This window comes from Falco punctatus, assembly GCF_963210335.1.
Source record: "Falco punctatus genome assembly, chromosome: 7".
NCBI classification, from domain to species: domain Eukaryota; kingdom Metazoa; phylum Chordata; class Aves; order Falconiformes; family Falconidae; genus Falco; species Falco punctatus.
In genome coordinates this window covers 61335134-61353411 of record NC_137587.1, presented here as the reverse complement: position 1 = coordinate 61353411, position 18278 = coordinate 61335134, and the positions used below count along the sequence as shown (strand labels likewise).

Below are 18278 nucleotides of genomic sequence, written 5' to 3'. Positions count from 1 at the left end.
TTGATTTGCACACCCGAGGCAAGTTTCAGAGTTACCTTTACCTGCTTTTATAGACCCCTCAGTCTGTCAGCAGAGGGTATAGCATTTGTCTATTTGAAGTTTGCCTTTTAACGGATTTTTGTGCTCACCATGGTTTTGCACTCTGTATTCCTCCTCTAGCTGTGAGCAGTTGCAATCTTTCCCACTTTTGGAAATAAATCCTGTATTCTGCTCTTGGCATTTAGCTTTTTTCTGCACCTCTCTGTCTCTGCCAGATATTACTGATGGTGACGCAGAAGAAACGGATATTAATGTCACAGAGAAAGCTGCCTTCCAGATCCGACAGTTTCAGGTAGGTACCACTGTGTGCTGCAAGTGTTCCAAAGCGCTGGTAATTCTGGCAGAAAATGCTGCTAGCTCTCTGTTGCTTGACCACAGCATGAGTATGTGGTAGCAGCTGTGACACTGAATCAGTGAACTGACAGTTCAGAAAAGTTTCTGATCCCTAAGGAAAGCTCTTTCAGGGTGCTGTGCAGAACTGGATCAAAGTGTGCATGTATTTACAGAGCTATACGGTCCTCCAGTGCGGCATAAACGTACCCGAGTATTATGAAAGGCACATACCTGGGCTTCTGTGTAAGCACTCATCACAAAACCCAGCATTTGCTTTTTAGAAAAGTCCCCTTTTTGTATTCTTTGTCATTCTCCTTGTTGCCAATTCCTTTATCTGCTGCAGCTTGTAGTTATTTGCTTCTTAAAATGGCCCTGCAACAAGCATGCATGCTCAGGGACTCTGTCTTTCCTTCTCATGATCAGAGGTCCCTGGTGAACCAGTTCAGCAGTCCTGAAGATGACTTTAACTCCAAGGAAGCACAGTCACTCATCACAGTTCTCTCCACTTTGTCCAAACTCCTGGATCCGGCTTCTCAGCAGGTACTTCATGACCTTTATGGAGTGGCAGGAATGGGTGTCATGGCCATAGGTGTGGGAAGATTACCAGATTCGGTTGACATCTGAGGCCTCTGACATGTGTGCATGTTCTGCCTTCTGCAGACCACACCATGTCAAAGGGACAGGTTTGTTACATTGTCAAGCATTCTTCTGTCACACACCCGCAAGGACAGTTAAGAACAAGTTGTCTTTGCACCCTACTTCTGCACATTCTGGCCTGCCTTAGGGCACCTGGAGTCTGAATGACTTGTTCACCTGAGCTATGGTATGGCTTCCACATGGGAGTAGAGGCAAAAAAAGCCAGCAGACTCGTGACCAGCCCAAACTAGCTGAGTGCCTAATTCCTTCCGTGCAAGGAGGCATTTTCTCAACTGCCCCGATTTTACAAGCTAGGGACTGCACTAAGAGTGTGCCAGAAGTCTGGAGTCATCATTTACCTTAAATTAAATGGAGCTGTTATTCTGTCCAAGGGAATGTATAGGCGTTCCCCTGTCCTGGATCTCAGCTTTTCACTTCTTAGTAAGTTAAGTGTCCCTTGTGGAACTTCGCAGAGCATGGCTGGGTGCCTTTCTGCCAGAAGGGGACTCTGCCCATCTTCCTTTGCTGTGATTCATTGTCTTGAATTTTATTTATTTTTATTATTAGTTTTGTGCTTCAAATTCTGTTTCAAAACCATGATATCTTTTCTCCCCTTATACAGTTCCTTCAATTCCTGACTTGGACAGCCAAAGTTTGCAAAGAAAATGCTCTCGGTAAGTAAGCTCTGGGGAGCATGTTTAGATGTGGTGTGTCAGGTCTGATATTAGACTCTGAGATGCTCTGCTCTTGTCTGTCCTGGTTTTACCTTTTCGTTACAGATACCAGGCCCTGTTCTGTGGCAGAATGCCATGACACTGTGGTTATTAGCACAAGTATTAGGGAAGAAACTTCATCTCTCTAAATATTAGTGTTGCTGAAGAAAGAGAAGCCACTTACTTACTTGACTTTTCTCCCTTGTTATTTAGCACATCTGTTGCTCAGATCTGGATTTACACTCTGGAAAGAGAGCACTGTGGGAAGAGTTTGTATTGCGCTTCCTCAGTGCTTCTGGTCATCATTTTTCTATGAGCTGAGGGCTCCAGTGAGCCATACTTCCTCTTGCAGTATTATATGGGATGCCCGATGTTGTAAACTCAGCTTTTGTGGCTGTGGTATTTTGATAGGATTTTCACCTACTGTGTATCATTTCTGGGAATGCAGCCTGTTAAATCTGTATTGAATCTGAGTCTTTCCCTCACTGGATGTCTGATGTTCCTAAATAGCTAGGGGAGCTGTGCACCTAGTAATGTGTTGTTTTCTTTTCCCTTCCCCACAGAGGATATCGCTTGCTGTAAGGGTTTGCTGTCTCTGCTCTTCAGTCTCCATGTTCTATACAAGAGTCCTGTCAGTCTGCTGCGTGAACTCGCGCAAGACATCCATGCTTGCCTGGGAGACATAGATCAGGTATGATGCAGAAGCAGCCTAATTCTTCATCATTTAGTGCTGTCAGGGCAGAACTGAGCACATCTCCAGCACAAACTATGTGACAGCAGCTGAAGTTTTACTCATCAGAATTTGTTTTCTCTCCTCTGACCAGGACATAGAAGTGGAGAGTCAGTCCCATTTTGCCATAGTGAATGCCAAGACTGCAGCCCCTACTGTCTGTGTGAGTCAAAATATTGTGTATGGAAAAACCTGTAGTGTCCAGGGCTACTCTGCCACGAGTGGCTTGTAGGTTCCTGTTCTGCCAAACTCCAAAGACCTCTTTTGTTATTGATATTTCTGTCTTAGCTGCTGGTTCTGAGTCAGGCGGATAAGGTCCTTGAAGAGGTGGATTGGCTTATCAAGAAACTCACCAGTCTGGGATCAGACACATCAGGTAATAAAAGTGGTCCACTTCTTACTGTTACACCTTTGTCAAAAACAGATGAAGACAGAGAGCAAAAAGATCTTTTGGGATTTTGGGGTAGCATCATCTGAGGGCAGGTTAAACCCTCCCTTGAGCTGGTTCCACGCAAACAATGTAAGACAGAGCGTGTTGTCACAAAATCCCTCCAGCGATTATTTTCCCTGTGCCATGCTGGTGCTTTGTGCACCAGACAAAGGTGGTCTTTTGTGCCTCCTACCTGCATAATTGGATTAATTAGACATACATTCACCAGGTATTAATCTCTTCTAGAAGACTCTTCTCAAGCATCAAACCAAACTCAGGCTCTGGAGAAAGGTGTAATTCTGCAGCTGGGAACTCTGCTGACAGTTTATCATGAGCTGGTACAGACAGCACTCCCTGCAGGGAGCTGTGTGGACACGCTGCTGAGAAGCCTCAGCAAGACATACGCAATTCTCACCTCCCTCATCAAACATGTGAGTGCTGCTGTGCTGACAGGGGACTGGCTAGGATCTAAAAACTTTTCCCCCATCTGCTACAGCAAGCTCACAGTGACCCCTGGCAGCAGCTATGCTCAGGACTGGCTGTTGATCTCTTGCAGGAGTTGAGTCATTCCTTTAGCTTTCGTGCCCTCAATTTTGTGACCTTTCTGAGCAGTGATAGTTGTGCCAGTGGAGGTAAAGGAAAGCTGCTCTCCAGCTGAATTTGGCTGTGCGTGTCTTGGACTGGCTCTTTCAAGTGTACCTTGTCGGTTCCCCTGTATGCAGCAGTGTGCCATGATGGACAACACTAGCAGGGTTCTCACAGTGCTCCGCAATCCTGCCCTAGCCACTCATTCCTATCTAAGGCTTGAAGCATCAGACCTGGCCACTGGGAGCTCGTTTTAGACAAGGTGGTGAATACCCCAGAGGGCTCTCAGCTCTAGGAATGCAGACATGGCATCTGGGATGTAGCAGGCCACTGGGGAGGATAATTCTCGCAAATTCTGCCCTTGCCACTGTGCCATTGGATAAGCTGCTTTGAGCCCTGCCTGGAAGTACATGTTGCAGGATGGGAACAGTGTACCTAGAAGAGACTCTGTCATGTTTTCCTTGCAGTATATCCAAGCTTGTCGCAGTACCTCCAATACGATTCCCGGAAGGCTGGAAAAACTGGTGAGTGTGAGCAAATTGCTGGAGGGAATGGCTCATTGCCTTAAGTTAGGAGTAACACCAACCTCTCTGCTTCTTCGCAGGTGAAGCTCTCAGGTTCCCATTTGACCCCACAGTGTTACTCATTCATTACTTATGTACAGGTAAGGCCTACATTAACTGGCAAAATCACAGTCAATCTGAAGCTGAGTGCTGTTATCAACTGCAGGATATGGGCACCTTTGGGGATTATTAATCCTCTTGACATGACTTGAGTTTCCTACCGTTCAAGCTTTACCATGTCAAATAATAGCATAAGACATTTGAGCACCATTGGGACCGAGCATGCTGCTTTCTGCTTGAGCAGGGAAGGAAGAGTGTTTGAGGAGCTGTTTTTTAGTTGGGTTTTTTTCCCCCCTCTGTTCATGTGGCGTTTTTTTGGATGACATTAGTACTGCTGTTAACCACAATGGCAAATAAAGGTCAACAACACTGCAGTCACCACAGTGTAAAATAATGTGGGTGCCAAAGACTGCAGTGCCAGAGATGGGGATTTAGCTGCTTGGAGAGGAATCGGATGCTGGAGTGAGGACCACAAGAACTGGACAAGAGGGGTAGCATATTGGGGAGGGTGGAGGGGTGTGCAGAGCTAGCATTCCTGGCGACTTCTCACACATTTCTGAATGTATAAATTATGACGTTCATTTTATTTTCCTTCTTTTTTTGAGATTACTTCCAGTTCCATCCTTCTTGTATCACTACCTTTCTGTCATCTAGCTGGTAATGCTGTTAGCTGGCCAGAGCAAAGACTTCTCTGGCTTTTCTTCCCTGCTTATCCTCTAATACCACATCTTTTGGCATCCTCCTCCAGAACATCCACAGTGAGAGCTTAAGCTTTGCAGAAGAGAAGAAAAGGAAGAAAGAGGATGAAGCTGCTGCAATCTCCACAGTCATGGTAAGATTGACTCGCTCTCTATTAGAATATGGGCTGTATTTGAACTTGGGATCATACCTCAAGGCTTGTGTTACCTGGTGGCTTCTTACAAATCACCAATGACAAATTGTCATTTGGGCCCTTAAGTAAAAATCAAATTTAATCTGCCTTAACTTCAGAGAGAAGTATAAAAAACCTCAAACAAACAAATAAAAAACAACCAGAAAAAGCCAAGAAAAATGCCACCTTCGCTAAATGCAGCCTAAAAGCTCACAGACATGAAACAAAGGTCAAGTCTGGATAGTCTGTCTTGCCTGGTATTTTATCATTTGGGGTAAGCTATGAAATTACAGAAACGGGCTAACTTACTGGAACCAATAGTGCACTCTGTTTCAGTGTTTCTTAATTTTCTTAGTACATTTAAAGATGAAGTAGTGGATTCTGCTAAAGCAAGGCAGTTGAGAATAACTGGATGATTTGGTTGGGAACAATTGAGCCAGCTGGTAGGTTCCGGGTCTTTTACGTCCTTTGTGCTCCCAGCCAGCGTTTCCTCTGTCTCATCAGTTGTCCCAGACATTCCTGTGATCTTAAGGGTTTAAAAGCCACAAGCATGATCTTCCCAGTAATTTCCTGAGTGTGTAGAAATGGGCTGAAATGCTGCATGTACTTTTTTTTACCACTGTCGCCATGGGAAACAAACATTAGTGGTGGTAAATAAACAGGACAAAAATATGGTGAAACATCAACGTGCTCATTGCATGGAAGGTATATGCTTGTGACGCCTTTGCAGAGCTGGAGCAGAGAACTCTTGCCCTGATGGCTGTCAGGCATATCAGGGCTGCGGACTGCAGGCAAGGTACAAAAGAATAGATGGGAGAGCCTTGCTGCAGAACCATCGTGAGAGCCAATTTTAGAACCAGTAACAACACTGGCAGGGCTTGCTGGGACAGGACTGGTATGGAGCAAGGCTACTGAAGACACTTTTCTAAACTGGGAGTGTTGTGGTCTTCATGTCATGCTACAGTGTCATTGTTCACTTCCAAATCTGCTCTGTCACACTTCCTTCTGCGTTCCAGGCTAAGGTGCTTCGGGACACCAAGCCAATCCCAAACCTGATTTTTGCAATAGAGCAGTATGAGAAGTTCCTTATCCATCTCTCCAAGAAATCAAAGGTAACATAAAGCAGAGCTCTTCTGTGACCTAAACTCAGTGGAACAGTGGGATCAATGGCATGGTGGGGGGCTATTGCTGGTCCACCTTTCAAAGTTTCTGTTAATGCTCAGATTAAGAAGGTGTAAGGACCTTGCACCTCTGTCAGCCTTTGCCCAAGCTCGTGGCCCAACACTACTGAATTACTGCCATGCTGATGCCAGCAGGTGCCAATGGCAGTACTGCTGGTGACCTAACATCATGTGGTTTCTGGCTGAGCAAAAACTTGCCCACTTAACGCCAGCTGCCTAGAGACATGTACCATGATGAGGTACATCATGAGAGTGAGAGACACGGGCAATCACTTGGCTTTTAGGAAAACAAAAATGGGCCACTGGATTGTGTGGAGGCAGGTGCTTTGTCACCTACCTTTTGCTTCAGTCCTGCATTATTACTGTGATGGGTTCTGTTCCAGTGCTGTGCAAAGGACTAGGCAGTGTAGAAAACTAAGATGCTAATAGCATAACGTCCTCTCCCGCTGGTTGCTGCAGGTGAACTTGATGCAATACATGAAGCTAAGCACCTCCCGGGACTTCCGCATCAACGCATCCATGCTAGACAGCGCGTTACGAGAGCGTAACACAAGGGATGCTGAAAACGAGCCAGACAACGACCAGGTTAGAACTCATTTAGCTGCTTTTACTGATAGATTTCCTCCTCTTCTGAGGCCAGCTGTGTTTGTGAGCTGTGCAGGCATATGTGAAGTTAGGACAGTTTGTCTTCCCTGGATTAGGTCTAACACCTAACCTGATACAAAGGAGTAAACAGTTAGTCTGGCTAACACCCGCCTGCCTTGAGTAACCTCTATTTCCATGCACCAGTTGTCTGTATCTCTGGTCTTAGGGAAGTGAGACTGCTCTTAACACCTTGTTGTTTGCCTTAGCAAGCAGAGTGGTCTATCAGCGTTACCTCTGAGGACCTACTGGCTTGCCGGGACCAGACCTTTGCAGCGTGGTGGTGTTTTGCACCATGGAAAGTGGTTTTGCATCCAGGCTGACTTTTGTAAATCAACACCTGGCAGAGCAAACTCTGCAGGGTATAATTCTCCTCAGACCCACCTCCTCTACCAGATAGTGCTGGCGAAAGTAGCGCAACCTGTGCTGGATAAAAAAAATAAACAATTTACTTTGCTGATTGTCCAGGTTTTTATTGGTGCTTCTGTCCATATTTTCCTGAGTGTTTCAACAACCCAAACCCCAGCACAAACGGTCCCTCTCCTGTGCCATTGATAATCTGTGGTCTAAGTTCCAGTATTAATTGGGGTGGGGGTTCTATAGGGAAAGTCTCAGTGGGTGAGATGAGTTGCATAGTCAGGTCATTTTGTTAGGGAGGAAGAGAGTCAAATCCTGTTCTGTACATCTGGTTTCTTGCTTTACGTAAACATTGCTTAGACTAATCACACAAAACCAATCACACTGTGTACTGCTGCTGTCTCCCACCCCCTCCAGAGCAGCACAGCGGAGCAGACAGATGAGAACCAGGAACCCAAAAAGAAGAGACAGCGAAAAAAGTAAAGCTGGGGTTGCTGCTGCCGCCTCCTCCCACAGCGCCTGTGGCAGACTCGCCTTGGTCTTGGGACAACTGCGTGTACAGAGCTGATGGCTGGTTGTTTCTCTTGCCAAGTACTCGTATGACTTCCTCCTTTGTGCCCACGGGTGCGCAAGCAGCGCTTCTGGCCCCGTCTTGGGTTTTACAGCTGGCTGCTGCCCTCAGAAGCACCTCTGCTCTTCGAAGGTGCTGCTATCAAAATCTTCTTCCCCACCAACATCCCTTCTTACAGCAAAAAGGAAACTGAGTGACCGGGATCAGTCCTTGCCAAAATATCACCTTCTGAAAGGACAGCCAGGCCCTGGCACGCAATCTGGACAATTGTCATTCTGGCACTCTAGCGTCATTATTTCTTCTCCAGTGAACCTTTGGTTATTTCAATTAGCTGGTATATATCCAGAGCTTCTCCTGGAAGACAATGGGACAATCAGTTCCCTGCATTCTGCAGTACAGAGACTGCGTAACATAAGAGAGTGACGGTCATGATTTGCTTTAGTTCAGAGCGCATAGCACAAAAAGCCCTAAATTTATTCAAAGTTCTGCTTTGTGCAGTGGTGTGAACACAACAGCCAGCACCAGTAGGAAGCTGGAAACAGGAGCTGTTCTGCCTTGGAGTCGAAGCTGCCTGCTGGGGGCAGCTCCTGAGAAGCAGAGAGGCAACAGCTTCCTGGGGCGAGGCTGGTTTTGCTGTTGTGTTTTTGCTGACCTTGATGCAATGCACTTGTTTAATTTGCCTTGTTCTTGGTGAAAACAGAAGTGCCTTTTTTGCCCGCAGAACAAAAGTCCTGTTTCTAAAAGCACCCTTTGTCTGTAACCTCCTAATAAAAGTTCCCTAAGGGTGGGCAATATATACAAAGTTGTTGAGGTGCCTCATTTCGGAAAGGCAGCAATGCGACCTGGTGCACAGGAGGGCTCAAAGCAAAGGTGCGGGGGGGTAACCGAGCCAGGCCCAGCTCGTCACTCAGGTATGTGGAAGCTGCAGCACAAACTCAGAGGATCAAGAAAGGGAAGAGGGTAGAGAGGGGCTGGCACCAGGGGAGCGGCTGCGATGGGTCAGAAGGAAGGGGCTCTCGAGGTACCTCTGCCCTCGGGGAACGACTGCTCAGGCCACATGTTCCACCTAAGCTGGGGAGCCCTGTGCAGCGGGGATTGCGGCGGGGTTAGCTCGCGCCGGCATCGCTCACCTTGAGGGATGCCGTACTTCTTCTCCATCCCGGTTGGGTTTGATGGCGTCACGCAGTTCATGGTCACCTCTTTCCTTAAGCACTGGTCAACATCCACTGCGCTGAAGAAAGCCACCGACTGCGGCAGATCCTGGAGGCCGAGTTTGTAGGCAAACATGCACCTGGAAGAACGAAAGACCAGGTGGGAAGGTGCTACATCACCCTTAGCCTTGTCACACCTGGGTGTGATCAGCCGCAGCCTCACAAAGCACTGGCCAGCCATCGGTGACAGGTCACCTCGCACCCACGTCACTCAGCAGCTGGGAGACAAGGTGCTTTTTAAGTACCACGTGGCACAAGGGTCAGGTATTGCCAAAGTGGATGTGGGAGGAACAGCGTACGGGTACACTGAGCCTCCTCGGAAGAAAGGAAGAACCCAGCCCCTCGCAGCTGGCTAATGGCAGAGCAGGTGCTGGATTTTCCCAGCAGGAAGCCCTGTGCTTGCAGGAGCCGGCACAAAGCCACAAACCAGCACAGAGAGGCTGTTTGCTGTATCCCTGCCTCAGCGCAGCAGAAAACCTCCACTTCAGCCGGCTCCCAGATAACCGAACGCCCCACAGTGCGGGAAGGGGACCTGGCAAAGCTGGCTGTGCCACAGCCGGAGTGAAGGGACCCCGTGAAGTCAGGAGCTTTCTAGGCTGAGCTTCACTTTGCTGGGGCAGGGAAGCAGCAAGAACAGCCCCTGCTGCGGGAGGGGCAGCTGCGCTGGTGCTCGCAGCAGCAGGAGCCATGCCCCTTTGCTGTCCCCTGAGGGCGGGGGGAGACAAGGGATGGGGACAGTTGCAGGCTCCCGGCTGCTCCATCGAGCCCAAGGGCTGCTGCCATGCCACGGCTGCAGACCCGAAGGGAGCAGGACGCAACGCGCTGGCATCTCAGCAGAGCTGAACAATTGGGACCAGCGCTGCAGGAGCCAAAAGCTGATGAGATCCCCCTCTTGCCAGCACATTATCCCTGGAAGCCCAAGCCCAGCTCCATTTATAGCCACCCGGGTCACACCTGAAGGAACTGCAACCTCCAGCATTGCCAACTGCCCTTGAGCAGAAAACGGCTCTGCACCAGCCTGCTGCGGGCAAAGCTAACGCCTCTGCTGTCACCCTAGTCCCTTGAGCCTGCCCTGTCCCACCCCAGAGGCACTGGTGTTTGTCCCCAGGAGTCACATCTCACCGTGTGAGGAGGTTGGTGATCTGCAGGGCCAGGGCTGCCCGGTAACGATCTTGCTGCTGGACCAGGTAGCGCACCTCATCGTGGATGCTGATGCAGAAGCGCCCATTGATGTCAAACTCCTCGAAGAGCCACTTCATGGCAACGAGCATGAGGTGCAGATAGTCAACGGCCGAGCTCTGCACCACCCAGTTCACTCTGCTGGTCAGAAACTGGGGAAAGGAAACACGGACGGACGCTGAGAGAGCACTGGGGTCCAGGGCCTGGTCCCAGGACAGGAGAGCTCCTGGAAGAAGTGTTACGCTCAGGGCGGTTGGGTTTTCTTGATGGCATGCAGATCAAGAAAAGGGGCAACGGGCTTCTTGCATGGCTCCAAGAGCCTACTGGGTCTCCAGCCTATAAGGGCTGAACATGGGGTTGCCGTTTTGGAGAAGACAAGCGCAGCAGCACAGAGCCATGTCCTTACCTCCCCCTTGGCCACGGCGGGCTCCAGGGCCCTGCTGATGTGGCAGCCCAGCACCGGTGTCTGTGGGGAGGGGGATAAGGCGATGCTCTCCAGCTTGTTGAACATCTCAGACTCAGTGCCTCCAGACCACACACGGTGCTCCACCACGTTCCACTTCTTCTTCCTCCGGGAGCTGGTGGGGCAGAGGGGAGGTTTGCTAGAAGTGGGGGAGGAGGCTGCTGGCCCCGTTTGAGAATCTCAAACACCCTCTCCTGGTTTTGGGGCAGCTGGATGAGCCCCTGTAGCCTTCTACTGGTAACTGCTCACTGGGAGAGACCAAGAGCCCCCAGATCAAACCTACTCAGCCCTGGGGGAGCTGGAAGGGACTGAACTACCCAGCCCCATCTCCCTTCTCTGCCCACTGCATGTGGGGCTGCAGCTCCCTCCACCTCACATCCTGATGCCAACAGAGACATGCGGGGTTGGAGCATCTCACCATTTCATGGCTTCTCTCTGGAGCTGCTGGACATCCTGGGCTGACACTGATCCATCCTCCGCCCTGTCCACAGTCAGGTCCAGCTCCCTCACCAGCCACTCTCCCTCCTCAGAGAGATGAAACCTGGAGGGGAGAGTGACCCATGCCAAGGTCCCGTGGGACACTGCCACCATCCCTGTCCCCGCTCACCCTCCACCTCCCCAGGCACCGCCTACCTCCGGACACCCTTGGTGACCGCATACATCCGCTGAGCCTTCTCACGAGCCTGCTCCTGTGTCAGCCGATGGTTGAACTGCATCAGCAGCCGCTCAGCGAAGGGCTGCCCAGCCCCGTAGATGCGCCCGTAGTTGAAGATTTTGGCGTGCTCCCGGCTGATGCCCACCGTGGTGGCCGTCTTGCTGTGCAGGTCTGTCGCGTTGCTCTTCTTCCCCTGCAGAGTCATCCAGCCGAAGGCCGTACAGCCTGCGGGAGAGCATCAGGGGTCAGACACCAAACAGGACCAGGCTCAGGGGATCACCCCTCTACCCACTAAAGCCATTCCCCCGCAGCACAGCCCCAGCTCACCGTGCATGCCAGCAAAGTGCGCCTCGCCAAGGACAGCAGCTATCCAGAGCTCCTGGGAATCCACATCCGCGCCCACCAGGGAGTAGCCGGGTGGAACCTGGACCATGGCTTTCAGCTCACTGCCCACCCGGTCAGCCTGTGGGACACAACGCCCAGCTCAGCCCGCGCCTCACCTCTTCAGCGGCAGAGGAGCAGCCTTCCTCCCGCAGCTGTGGCTTGCCAGCATGGCGCTCCCTATGCCCCTAAATTTTGCTCCGAAAGTCAAAACCAGGTTTAACGTATACATGGGGCATCACCCACTTGGTTACGCCCCCTGGGCTCCTCCAGCGTGGAAGATGGGGAGCTTAGGGAAGGTCAGAAACCAGTGCTTCCGCGTTTTCTCCTTTCACCAAATTTTGAAGCTCAGGAGCCTCTGCTGACTCCTTCCCTTCTCCCAAGCACATCAGCAAGAGAAGGGCCCCAGCACCAGCCCTGCCCCCTCAAACCCAGCACCCAGCCTCAACTCCTACTTCCAACCCAGCCTGCTCCCACAAGTCCAAAGCACACAGAGGGTGCCCCCAAACACCCCCACAGGGACCCAAGGGTGGCCATACCCGGGCGTTGCTGGCCGTCAGCCATGTGGGCTCCACCGCCCGCCGGGTGATGGTGCCTGCGGTCACCACCTGCGGCAGGATGGCTCCGTAATCATCCTCCTCATTGTAGTCAGGGTGCCTGGGACAGAGGTGAGCGTGAGAGCATCATCCTGCGAGAGCCCTCCCGGTGCGGCACAGAGGGGACCACAGTCCCAGCTGGGGCCATTCCCCGCCATACCTGGTCACCACACGAGGCAGCTCCCCCTTCTTCAGCCACACCACCATCTGGGAACTGGGGGGAACATGCAGCAGGTGAGATGCTGAGCCCCCAACATCTGCACAACCTCCCCCAGCTGCAACGCAGCCTCTACCTGCAGGATGTCACGATTCAGCTGAAAGCAGCTGCTCACCTGATCCGCTTGTGAGCATTCCTCCAAAATGAGATCATTTTGTTAATCTCAAGGGCTCTGGTCCCGTGGGTGCGGCCCACGGCAGCCCGCAGGGTGCCATCCTCCATCTGAGGCAGGAAATCCTTGGCAAAAGGGCTTCCCACATTGTTATCGTTCCCGTCCTTTAGCAGCAAAAGAGGTGCCAGAGCTCAGTGTGCCACCACTAAATACCAGTAAAGCTCTGTGCCTCCTGCCCCAGCTAGTAATGCATCTCCACCACCCGGTCCCATGGAACAAGATCCCAGGGGTCCCAGGAGTGCTGCAGCACTCGGGTGACAGGCAAGGTAACACAGCTGTGCAGCAGGACCAGGGGAGCTGGGATGCAGGGTGACTGGGAAGCCCTCAGGAAGAGCCCCAGGAGCACCCAACTCGCCTTGTGGGGCAGCTTGAAGAACCAGCACCCAGGGATGTTGACATCATTGTAGGGACCATTGCCGTGGTGGTAGGAGGGCTGGCTCCTCACTTCTGGCAGCTTATGCAGCTCCTCCATCCCTTCTTGTGACCAGCCATGTGAGGTGATGCCAGGAACACCCTGGGCATGGTGGGAGAGGGAAGTTACGGGAAGAGTGACCAACCCACCACTCCATCCCGCAGGAAACCCCTTTTACCTGTGCCAGGCTCGGCTCTGCTCTGCCTATTTTGTCCTCCACGTCCCCCTCCAGCTGGCCTAGCTCCTCCACCTGCAGCAGAGAGGGACAGCGGAGGAAGCCAAGGTCAAACGCTAATTCTCCAGCGCTTTAACACTTATTACAGGAAATTTCTTACTTCCAGCCCCTGGAGCCACACATGGGGCTGGTTTTCACATGCACATGGGAAGAAGTGCAGCCCATATCTCTCTCTCCCACCGAGAGACCCTCCATCCCTTTCTTCACCTTCTGCCACATTGTGCTGCTGTCCATCACCAGCAGCTCGTCCTCCACAGCAGCCTCCGGCACTGGGGGCTGCTCCTTGCCTTTCTCCAGGCAGTGCTGCCTGTACAGGTACTCGATCACCCTGGCAGGGGAGAGGAGAGGGCTCTGTGTGTCACCACCTGGGCAAGGTCCCAGGGAGCTCCCAAACCCCACCGCGGGGCAGCCCCCAGTGGGGCACCCCACTATATTCCTCTCACCTGTGTGGGCAGGGGGAGCCCTCTGTCTCCGAGGAGGCTGCCAGCAAATTGTCCTGCCGCCCTGGCACCAGGTAGCCCCAGCCATGCTTCTCTGAGTAATGAAGGGGGAAGCCATCCCAGGCCAGGCGCATCAGCTTTGGGGTCACCCTCATCTGCAGGCTGATGAGGCTGGGTCCTGGCACCCACCCTGACTCCTCCAGGCGCGGGCACAGCTTGCGGTACCAGCTGGGGAGCAGCAGGGACGGGTTAGAGAGGGCAGGGCAAGCCCTGGGGACACCCAGGGTTCCCAACTCACCCCGGATGGCCTGGCAGGTGCTGGAGTCTCTTGGGCTGCAGCGCGACCGTCTCCTTCAGATGCTCCAAGCAGACCTGGCTTGCTGGGGCTTTCAGCTCCTCATCCTCGCTGGGGGGACCAGGATCTGGTGAGGCAAGGAAGATGGGCTGTCAAAGAGCCCTCCGTGCCACCCCACTGTATGCCCCAGCAGAGGGACACAGGTCAGAGATGCTTCACCCTGCCAGCACATCCCTTCACCTGGGTGCCCACGGGAGGGCATCCCTCAAGCATCCCTCATCCCTGGGGACCAGCTGCACTCACCTTCCTGCCACTCCTGCGTGGACCCATCTGTGCCTGTCGCTGCCAGGGGGGCTTTGCTGTTCCCATCCTGATCCTTCTTCTTCTTCTTCGGATTCTTCTTCTGCTTAAACTCCTGCGTGTCCCACTCAAGATCCCAGAGCCAAGGGTCATCCTTGTACCTACCAATACACTGTTGTCACACCACAGCTTTGTGATGTGCTCCCATCCCCAGAACCCACCCACAGACCCCCAAGGACCACCCAGTGTCTGGTCTCTGTCCTGCAAGCAGCTGGACCGGCACTTCCAGCCCATGGGTACCTGTCCTCATGTAGCAGCTGGCAGGCATCGTTGGCCAGGTTCATCAGGGACTTCTTCATTTCCTTCTGCAGCTCCTCATAGATTCCCTGAGCATCATCCAGGTACCTCTTCCAGTTCCCATTGACTGGCAGGTAGGACACCCCCATCTCCAGCATCCCTGCAAACGTCACAGGGTGGGGACACCTAGAGCCCAAAGCAGCAAGGAATTAGAGGTCTACTGGAGGGGATTTGCCCTAGAAGCACCAGACTACGACATCAATGTATCTTCACCTATGGTTTCCCAGACTCATTCAACCCTCGATGCTCTTCCCCTAAACCCGTAAGGATCCCTGTACCTTCTGCCTGCCCTGCACAAAAACTGCTGCCCTAAAACCCTGTGCAATAACCCCTAAGTTGTATCACTGATCTGCCTCTAAGTCTGCTCGCCTCCTCCAGCCACACTGTGCTGTCTATTCCTTCTCAGCTACAGGGGCAGGGTGGTGGTGGTGGTGCTGCCTGAAGTCTCTCCTGAAAAGGTGTTCAGGGCCCCCCAACTTCCCACCACCAGCCTAAGGACAAGAGGAGCCACATCCCATCCCCAGAGGGACCAGGAGCTTCCCTGCTGCTGGCCAAGCTTGCAGCCCCCTTGGCCAACACCAGCCAGCTCGGCGTCTCTCACCTCTCCATGAAGAGTGGCAGCTGCTCCTGAAACACCTCGTGGGTGGCCTGGACATCGTGGGCACAGTACGACATCAGATCCTGGGAGCAGAGGGAGGTGAGAGCAGGCAAAGCAGCCACCCCTCTGCCAGCGCAGGGCAAGGCACCGGGGCTGCGGGAGGATGGGGGACACCACAGCCCCACACACACCCGAAGCCCTCGCAAGAAAAGGCAGCAAAATGGAAACCACACCAGCAGCTACTCCCACCCCACTCCCACTGCCCGTCAGGATGCTGGGATGGCCATACACACCTGGAAGTGACTCCTGACGTCGGCCATGGTCCCCTTCACAAAGAGCTGCCGCGCCTCCTTCTCCAGCGGCTCCCCCCCGACATACAGCGCGTGCACGTCTGCCAGGTTGTTGATGCTGCTGACGTGCACCCAGTCCCAGGAAGTAATCTGCGAACAACACAGGGTCAGACAGCGTGGGACAAGGACAGGCCACGGCCGAGATCAGGAGAGGTAAACGATGCTGCTGCCCCATTTTAAACCAGTGCCACCTCATCTGCAAGGTACTGGGAGAGCTTCACCCAGCAGAGCTGCTCCAACAGCTCCTACTCTGCCAGTAGAGCAGCAGGTGGTCCCAGTACAGGAGCAAACAGTTCCATTAAAGAATCAAGCAGTCCTGTTACAGAATCAAATGGTCCCCTGCCACCCACGCCACTGGCAGCGGCTCAGCTCCCTTACTCACAGCTGGCCCCTCCATCTTGCTGCGTGTTTTCTTCATGTGTTGCTTGACCTCCTGCAGCCCCTTCCTCTTGCCATGCTTGGCAGCCATCCAGAGGCTGCGCTGAAAGCCCGTCAGCCCCGAGATGGCCATGTGCATGCTCATGGTGTCCAGGAAACGTAACCGGGAGCCCTGGGACAGGCCGAGAGAGAGAAAAGAGATGGTTTGGGACATGCTGGAAGAGAAATGTGCTGCCAAATCTCCTGTAGCTGCCAGCAAGCACTGCCCTGTGTTACAGAGCTGCAAGTCCTCTGCTCAGACTGCTTTTGTCAAGGCAAAGCTTTGCCTCCCGGCAGCCCTCCTTTGAGAGCCAAGAGCACCCCCAGCACAGGCTGTCAGCTGCTTAAAGGCTACTGCCACATCCCCAGCTGCAACCCTGCAAGCTCCAGCAATCTTACGGGCTGCAAGAATATCTCCCTCTAAAGGGATCCAACCTCAACCTGTTCCGCAAGACAAGGCGAGCACAGCCCTGGTGTTTCTGTGGACAACAGCATCTGCCGAAATGAGCCCGAAGAACCAATGCAAATTATCATCCGAGTAACAAACTGCAGCTGCTGGCATGAAGCAATGGCACTGTGGATTACCTGGATGAGGTACTGCTCCTTGATGAATGCCCGATCGAAGGCCACGTTGTGTCCCACCACCACTCTCTCCAGCCAGTCCTGCTTGCCAGCACAGCCAGCACCTGCCGGGCTCTCCAGAGGAATGAGGTCGGCCAGGGTGAGGTGGCTGGACCAGGAATACCGCTGCTCCAGCAGCCGCTTGCTGCACCATGAGTACCTGCAGAGGGACATGCGGGACCCCACAGCTGTAAAAATCAAAGTATGGGTTCCCAGCATCAAAAGCCCCTGCTGTGCCATGGGGTGTCGAGCAGGAGCCCCTCTGAGGGAGGCGATCGACCCCGGGGAGCACTGTGCTGGCTAACCAGGACACACATCCCACAGCCATGCTTTAGAGCTCCGCTGTTCTCCCCCCAAGCCAGCAGCGGTTTGCTGGAAAAGGCTCCACTCAGAAGCATCCCCATCCTTCCCAAAGCTGTCCCCCCGCTGCCACGACCCCCCGCCTGCGTCACTGCTGGCATTGCATCTCACCAGGCATGTGGTGAGACCGCCACGGCCAGCGTCGGGCAGTGGCCATCAGCCACGCACACCTCCACATCCAGCACCATCGCTCGCTCCTTGGGGAAGTCAACAGCTTCTGCTCGGCCGTCGGGGCTGTAGCGGGTCCAGCCCAGCTGCCAGGCCCACTGGGCGGGCATGGGGGGCAGCGTGCACTGCAGCAGCTCATGAGCCGCCTCCAGGTAGGGCAAGCTCTGCTTCTGTGCCAGAAGGCGAAAGTGCTCATCGATGTTATCCCCGTACATGTGGGGCAGCTGCAGGTCCACGTCGGGCAGCATGGAGGTCTCCTTGCCCCACAGGTCATGGCGCTGCAGGTGCTCCACGCTCCTCTGGATCTCCGCCTCCGAGTGGTGGACCTGGGCCCCCCGGAAGATCTGCTCGTGGAGGGTCCGGGACAGCATCTGGATGTTGAGGGGGTTCACGCGCCGCTGGCCCTCGGCGGGCTCCTGGCTCGGGCTCTCCGGCTGCGGGCGGCTGGCGGAGGAGCTGGAGGTGCATCGCTGGGGCTTGGTGGCCACTGGCCTCCTCCAGAGCAAGCGCCTCATCCCTGCCCGCCCCGGGATGCGCTGCCAGCACGGAGCTGCACGGAGAGAGTAACAGCGTGGGGCGGGCTGGGCACAGCCGGGGCCCGCGGCACCGCACGGCGGGGGAGGCCGGGCTGCCCAGCCGTGCAAGCCCCCCGCAGCCGTGCAACGCCCCCCCCTTCGCGGCCGTACAACATCCCCCCCCCCCCGCGGCCATGCAACACCCGCCCCCCCGGCCGTGCAACACGCCCCCCTTCGCGGCCGTGCAACACCCGCCCCCCTCGCGGCCGTGCAACACGCCCCCCCGGCCATGCAACAACCCCCCCCGCGGCCGTGCAACACCCTCCGCAGTCGTGCAACACCCCTGCAGCCACGTACACACACCCTCGCAGCTGTGCAAGGCAGGCAGCCGTGCACCCCCGTGCACCCCCACACAACTCGCCCCGGGCACCCACCTGCTGCCGGCGCGCGCAGCCCGGGCCTGGGCCGGGGGGCGGCTCCGAACAGGGGCGCCCGGGGGAGCTTCCGGCCGCGCTGACGTCCCATCCCGCCCCGCCACCACCCCCCCCGGCGGTCATGGTACGGTCCACCGGCGGTTGGCTCAGTAGGCCGCGCGGGAAACCAGAAGCAGCGGCGGCCGCGTGGC

General features: G+C 54.1%; 2 protein-coding genes across 4 annotated transcripts in view; one reads left to right on the top strand and one right to left on the bottom strand.

Moving 5' to 3' along the window:
• The window catches only part of FANCI (FA complementation group I), a 25958-nt gene extending 17445 nt beyond the window's left edge, over window positions 1–8513 (top strand). Inside the window, exons 25-37 of one of the 2 annotated variants that reach the window (XM_080396196.1) lie at window positions 255–331; window positions 796–912; window positions 1631–1682; window positions 2285–2412; window positions 2546–2614; window positions 2740–2827; window positions 3131–3312; window positions 3934–3990; window positions 4071–4130; window positions 4838–4921; window positions 5977–6072; window positions 6601–6726; window positions 7558–8513. In XM_080396196.1, coding sequence (XP_080252322.1) covers window positions 255–331; window positions 796–912; window positions 1631–1682; window positions 2285–2412; window positions 2546–2614; window positions 2740–2827; window positions 3131–3312; window positions 3934–3990; window positions 4071–4130; window positions 4838–4921; window positions 5977–6072; window positions 6601–6726; window positions 7558–7623 — 1202 coding nt within the window. In that variant the 3' untranslated portion in view covers window positions 7624–8513. Of the gene's footprint in view, window positions 1–254; window positions 332–795; window positions 913–1630; window positions 1683–2284; window positions 2413–2545; window positions 2615–2739; window positions 2828–3127; window positions 3313–3933; window positions 3991–4070; window positions 4131–4837; window positions 4922–5976; window positions 6073–6600; window positions 6727–7557 lie in introns of both variants that reach the window. The other variant, XM_080396195.1, reaches the window with a different exon arrangement.
• POLG (DNA polymerase gamma, catalytic subunit) lies at window positions 7231–18278 on the bottom strand. 2 transcript variants are annotated; one of them, XM_080396197.1, is made up of 23 exons: window positions 18088–18278; window positions 17082–17688; window positions 16575–16770; window positions 15955–16122; window positions 15516–15662; window positions 15226–15305; window positions 14568–14750; window positions 14271–14428; window positions 13971–14094; window positions 13676–13900; window positions 13440–13560; window positions 13176–13247; window positions 12941–13099; window positions 12529–12689; window positions 12357–12410; window positions 12140–12257; window positions 11547–11682; window positions 11198–11444; window positions 10983–11105; window positions 10508–10679; window positions 10045–10253; window positions 8842–9002; window positions 7231–8065 (listed from the first exon to the last, which is right to left on the bottom strand). In XM_080396197.1, exons 1-23 carry the CDS (start codon window positions 18176–18178, stop codon window positions 8004–8006), a joined length of 3774 nt encoding a protein of 1257 aa, XP_080252323.1. In that variant the 5' UTR covers window positions 18179–18278; the 3' UTR covers window positions 7231–8003. The 2 variants fall into 2 exon arrangements, with proteins under 2 accessions (XP_080252323.1, XP_080252324.1); XM_080396198.1 differs by lacking the exons at window positions 7231–8065; window positions 8842–9002 and having other exon boundaries at window positions 10112–10327.

Coding starts and splice junctions, on each gene's coding strand:
- POLG (XM_080396197.1), bottom strand. CDS start 18,178: ATGGGACGTCAGCGCGGCCGGAAGCTCCCCCGGGCGCCCCTGTTCGGA. Junction 15,306..15,515: donor ACGTCAGGAGTCACTTCCAG/GTGTGTATGGCC, acceptor CTCTGCTCCCAG/GATCTGATGTCGTACTGTGC. Junction 14,429..14,567: donor CAGCTGCTACATGAGGACAG/GTACCCATGGGC, acceptor GTGTATTGGTAG/GTACAAGGATGACCCTTGGC.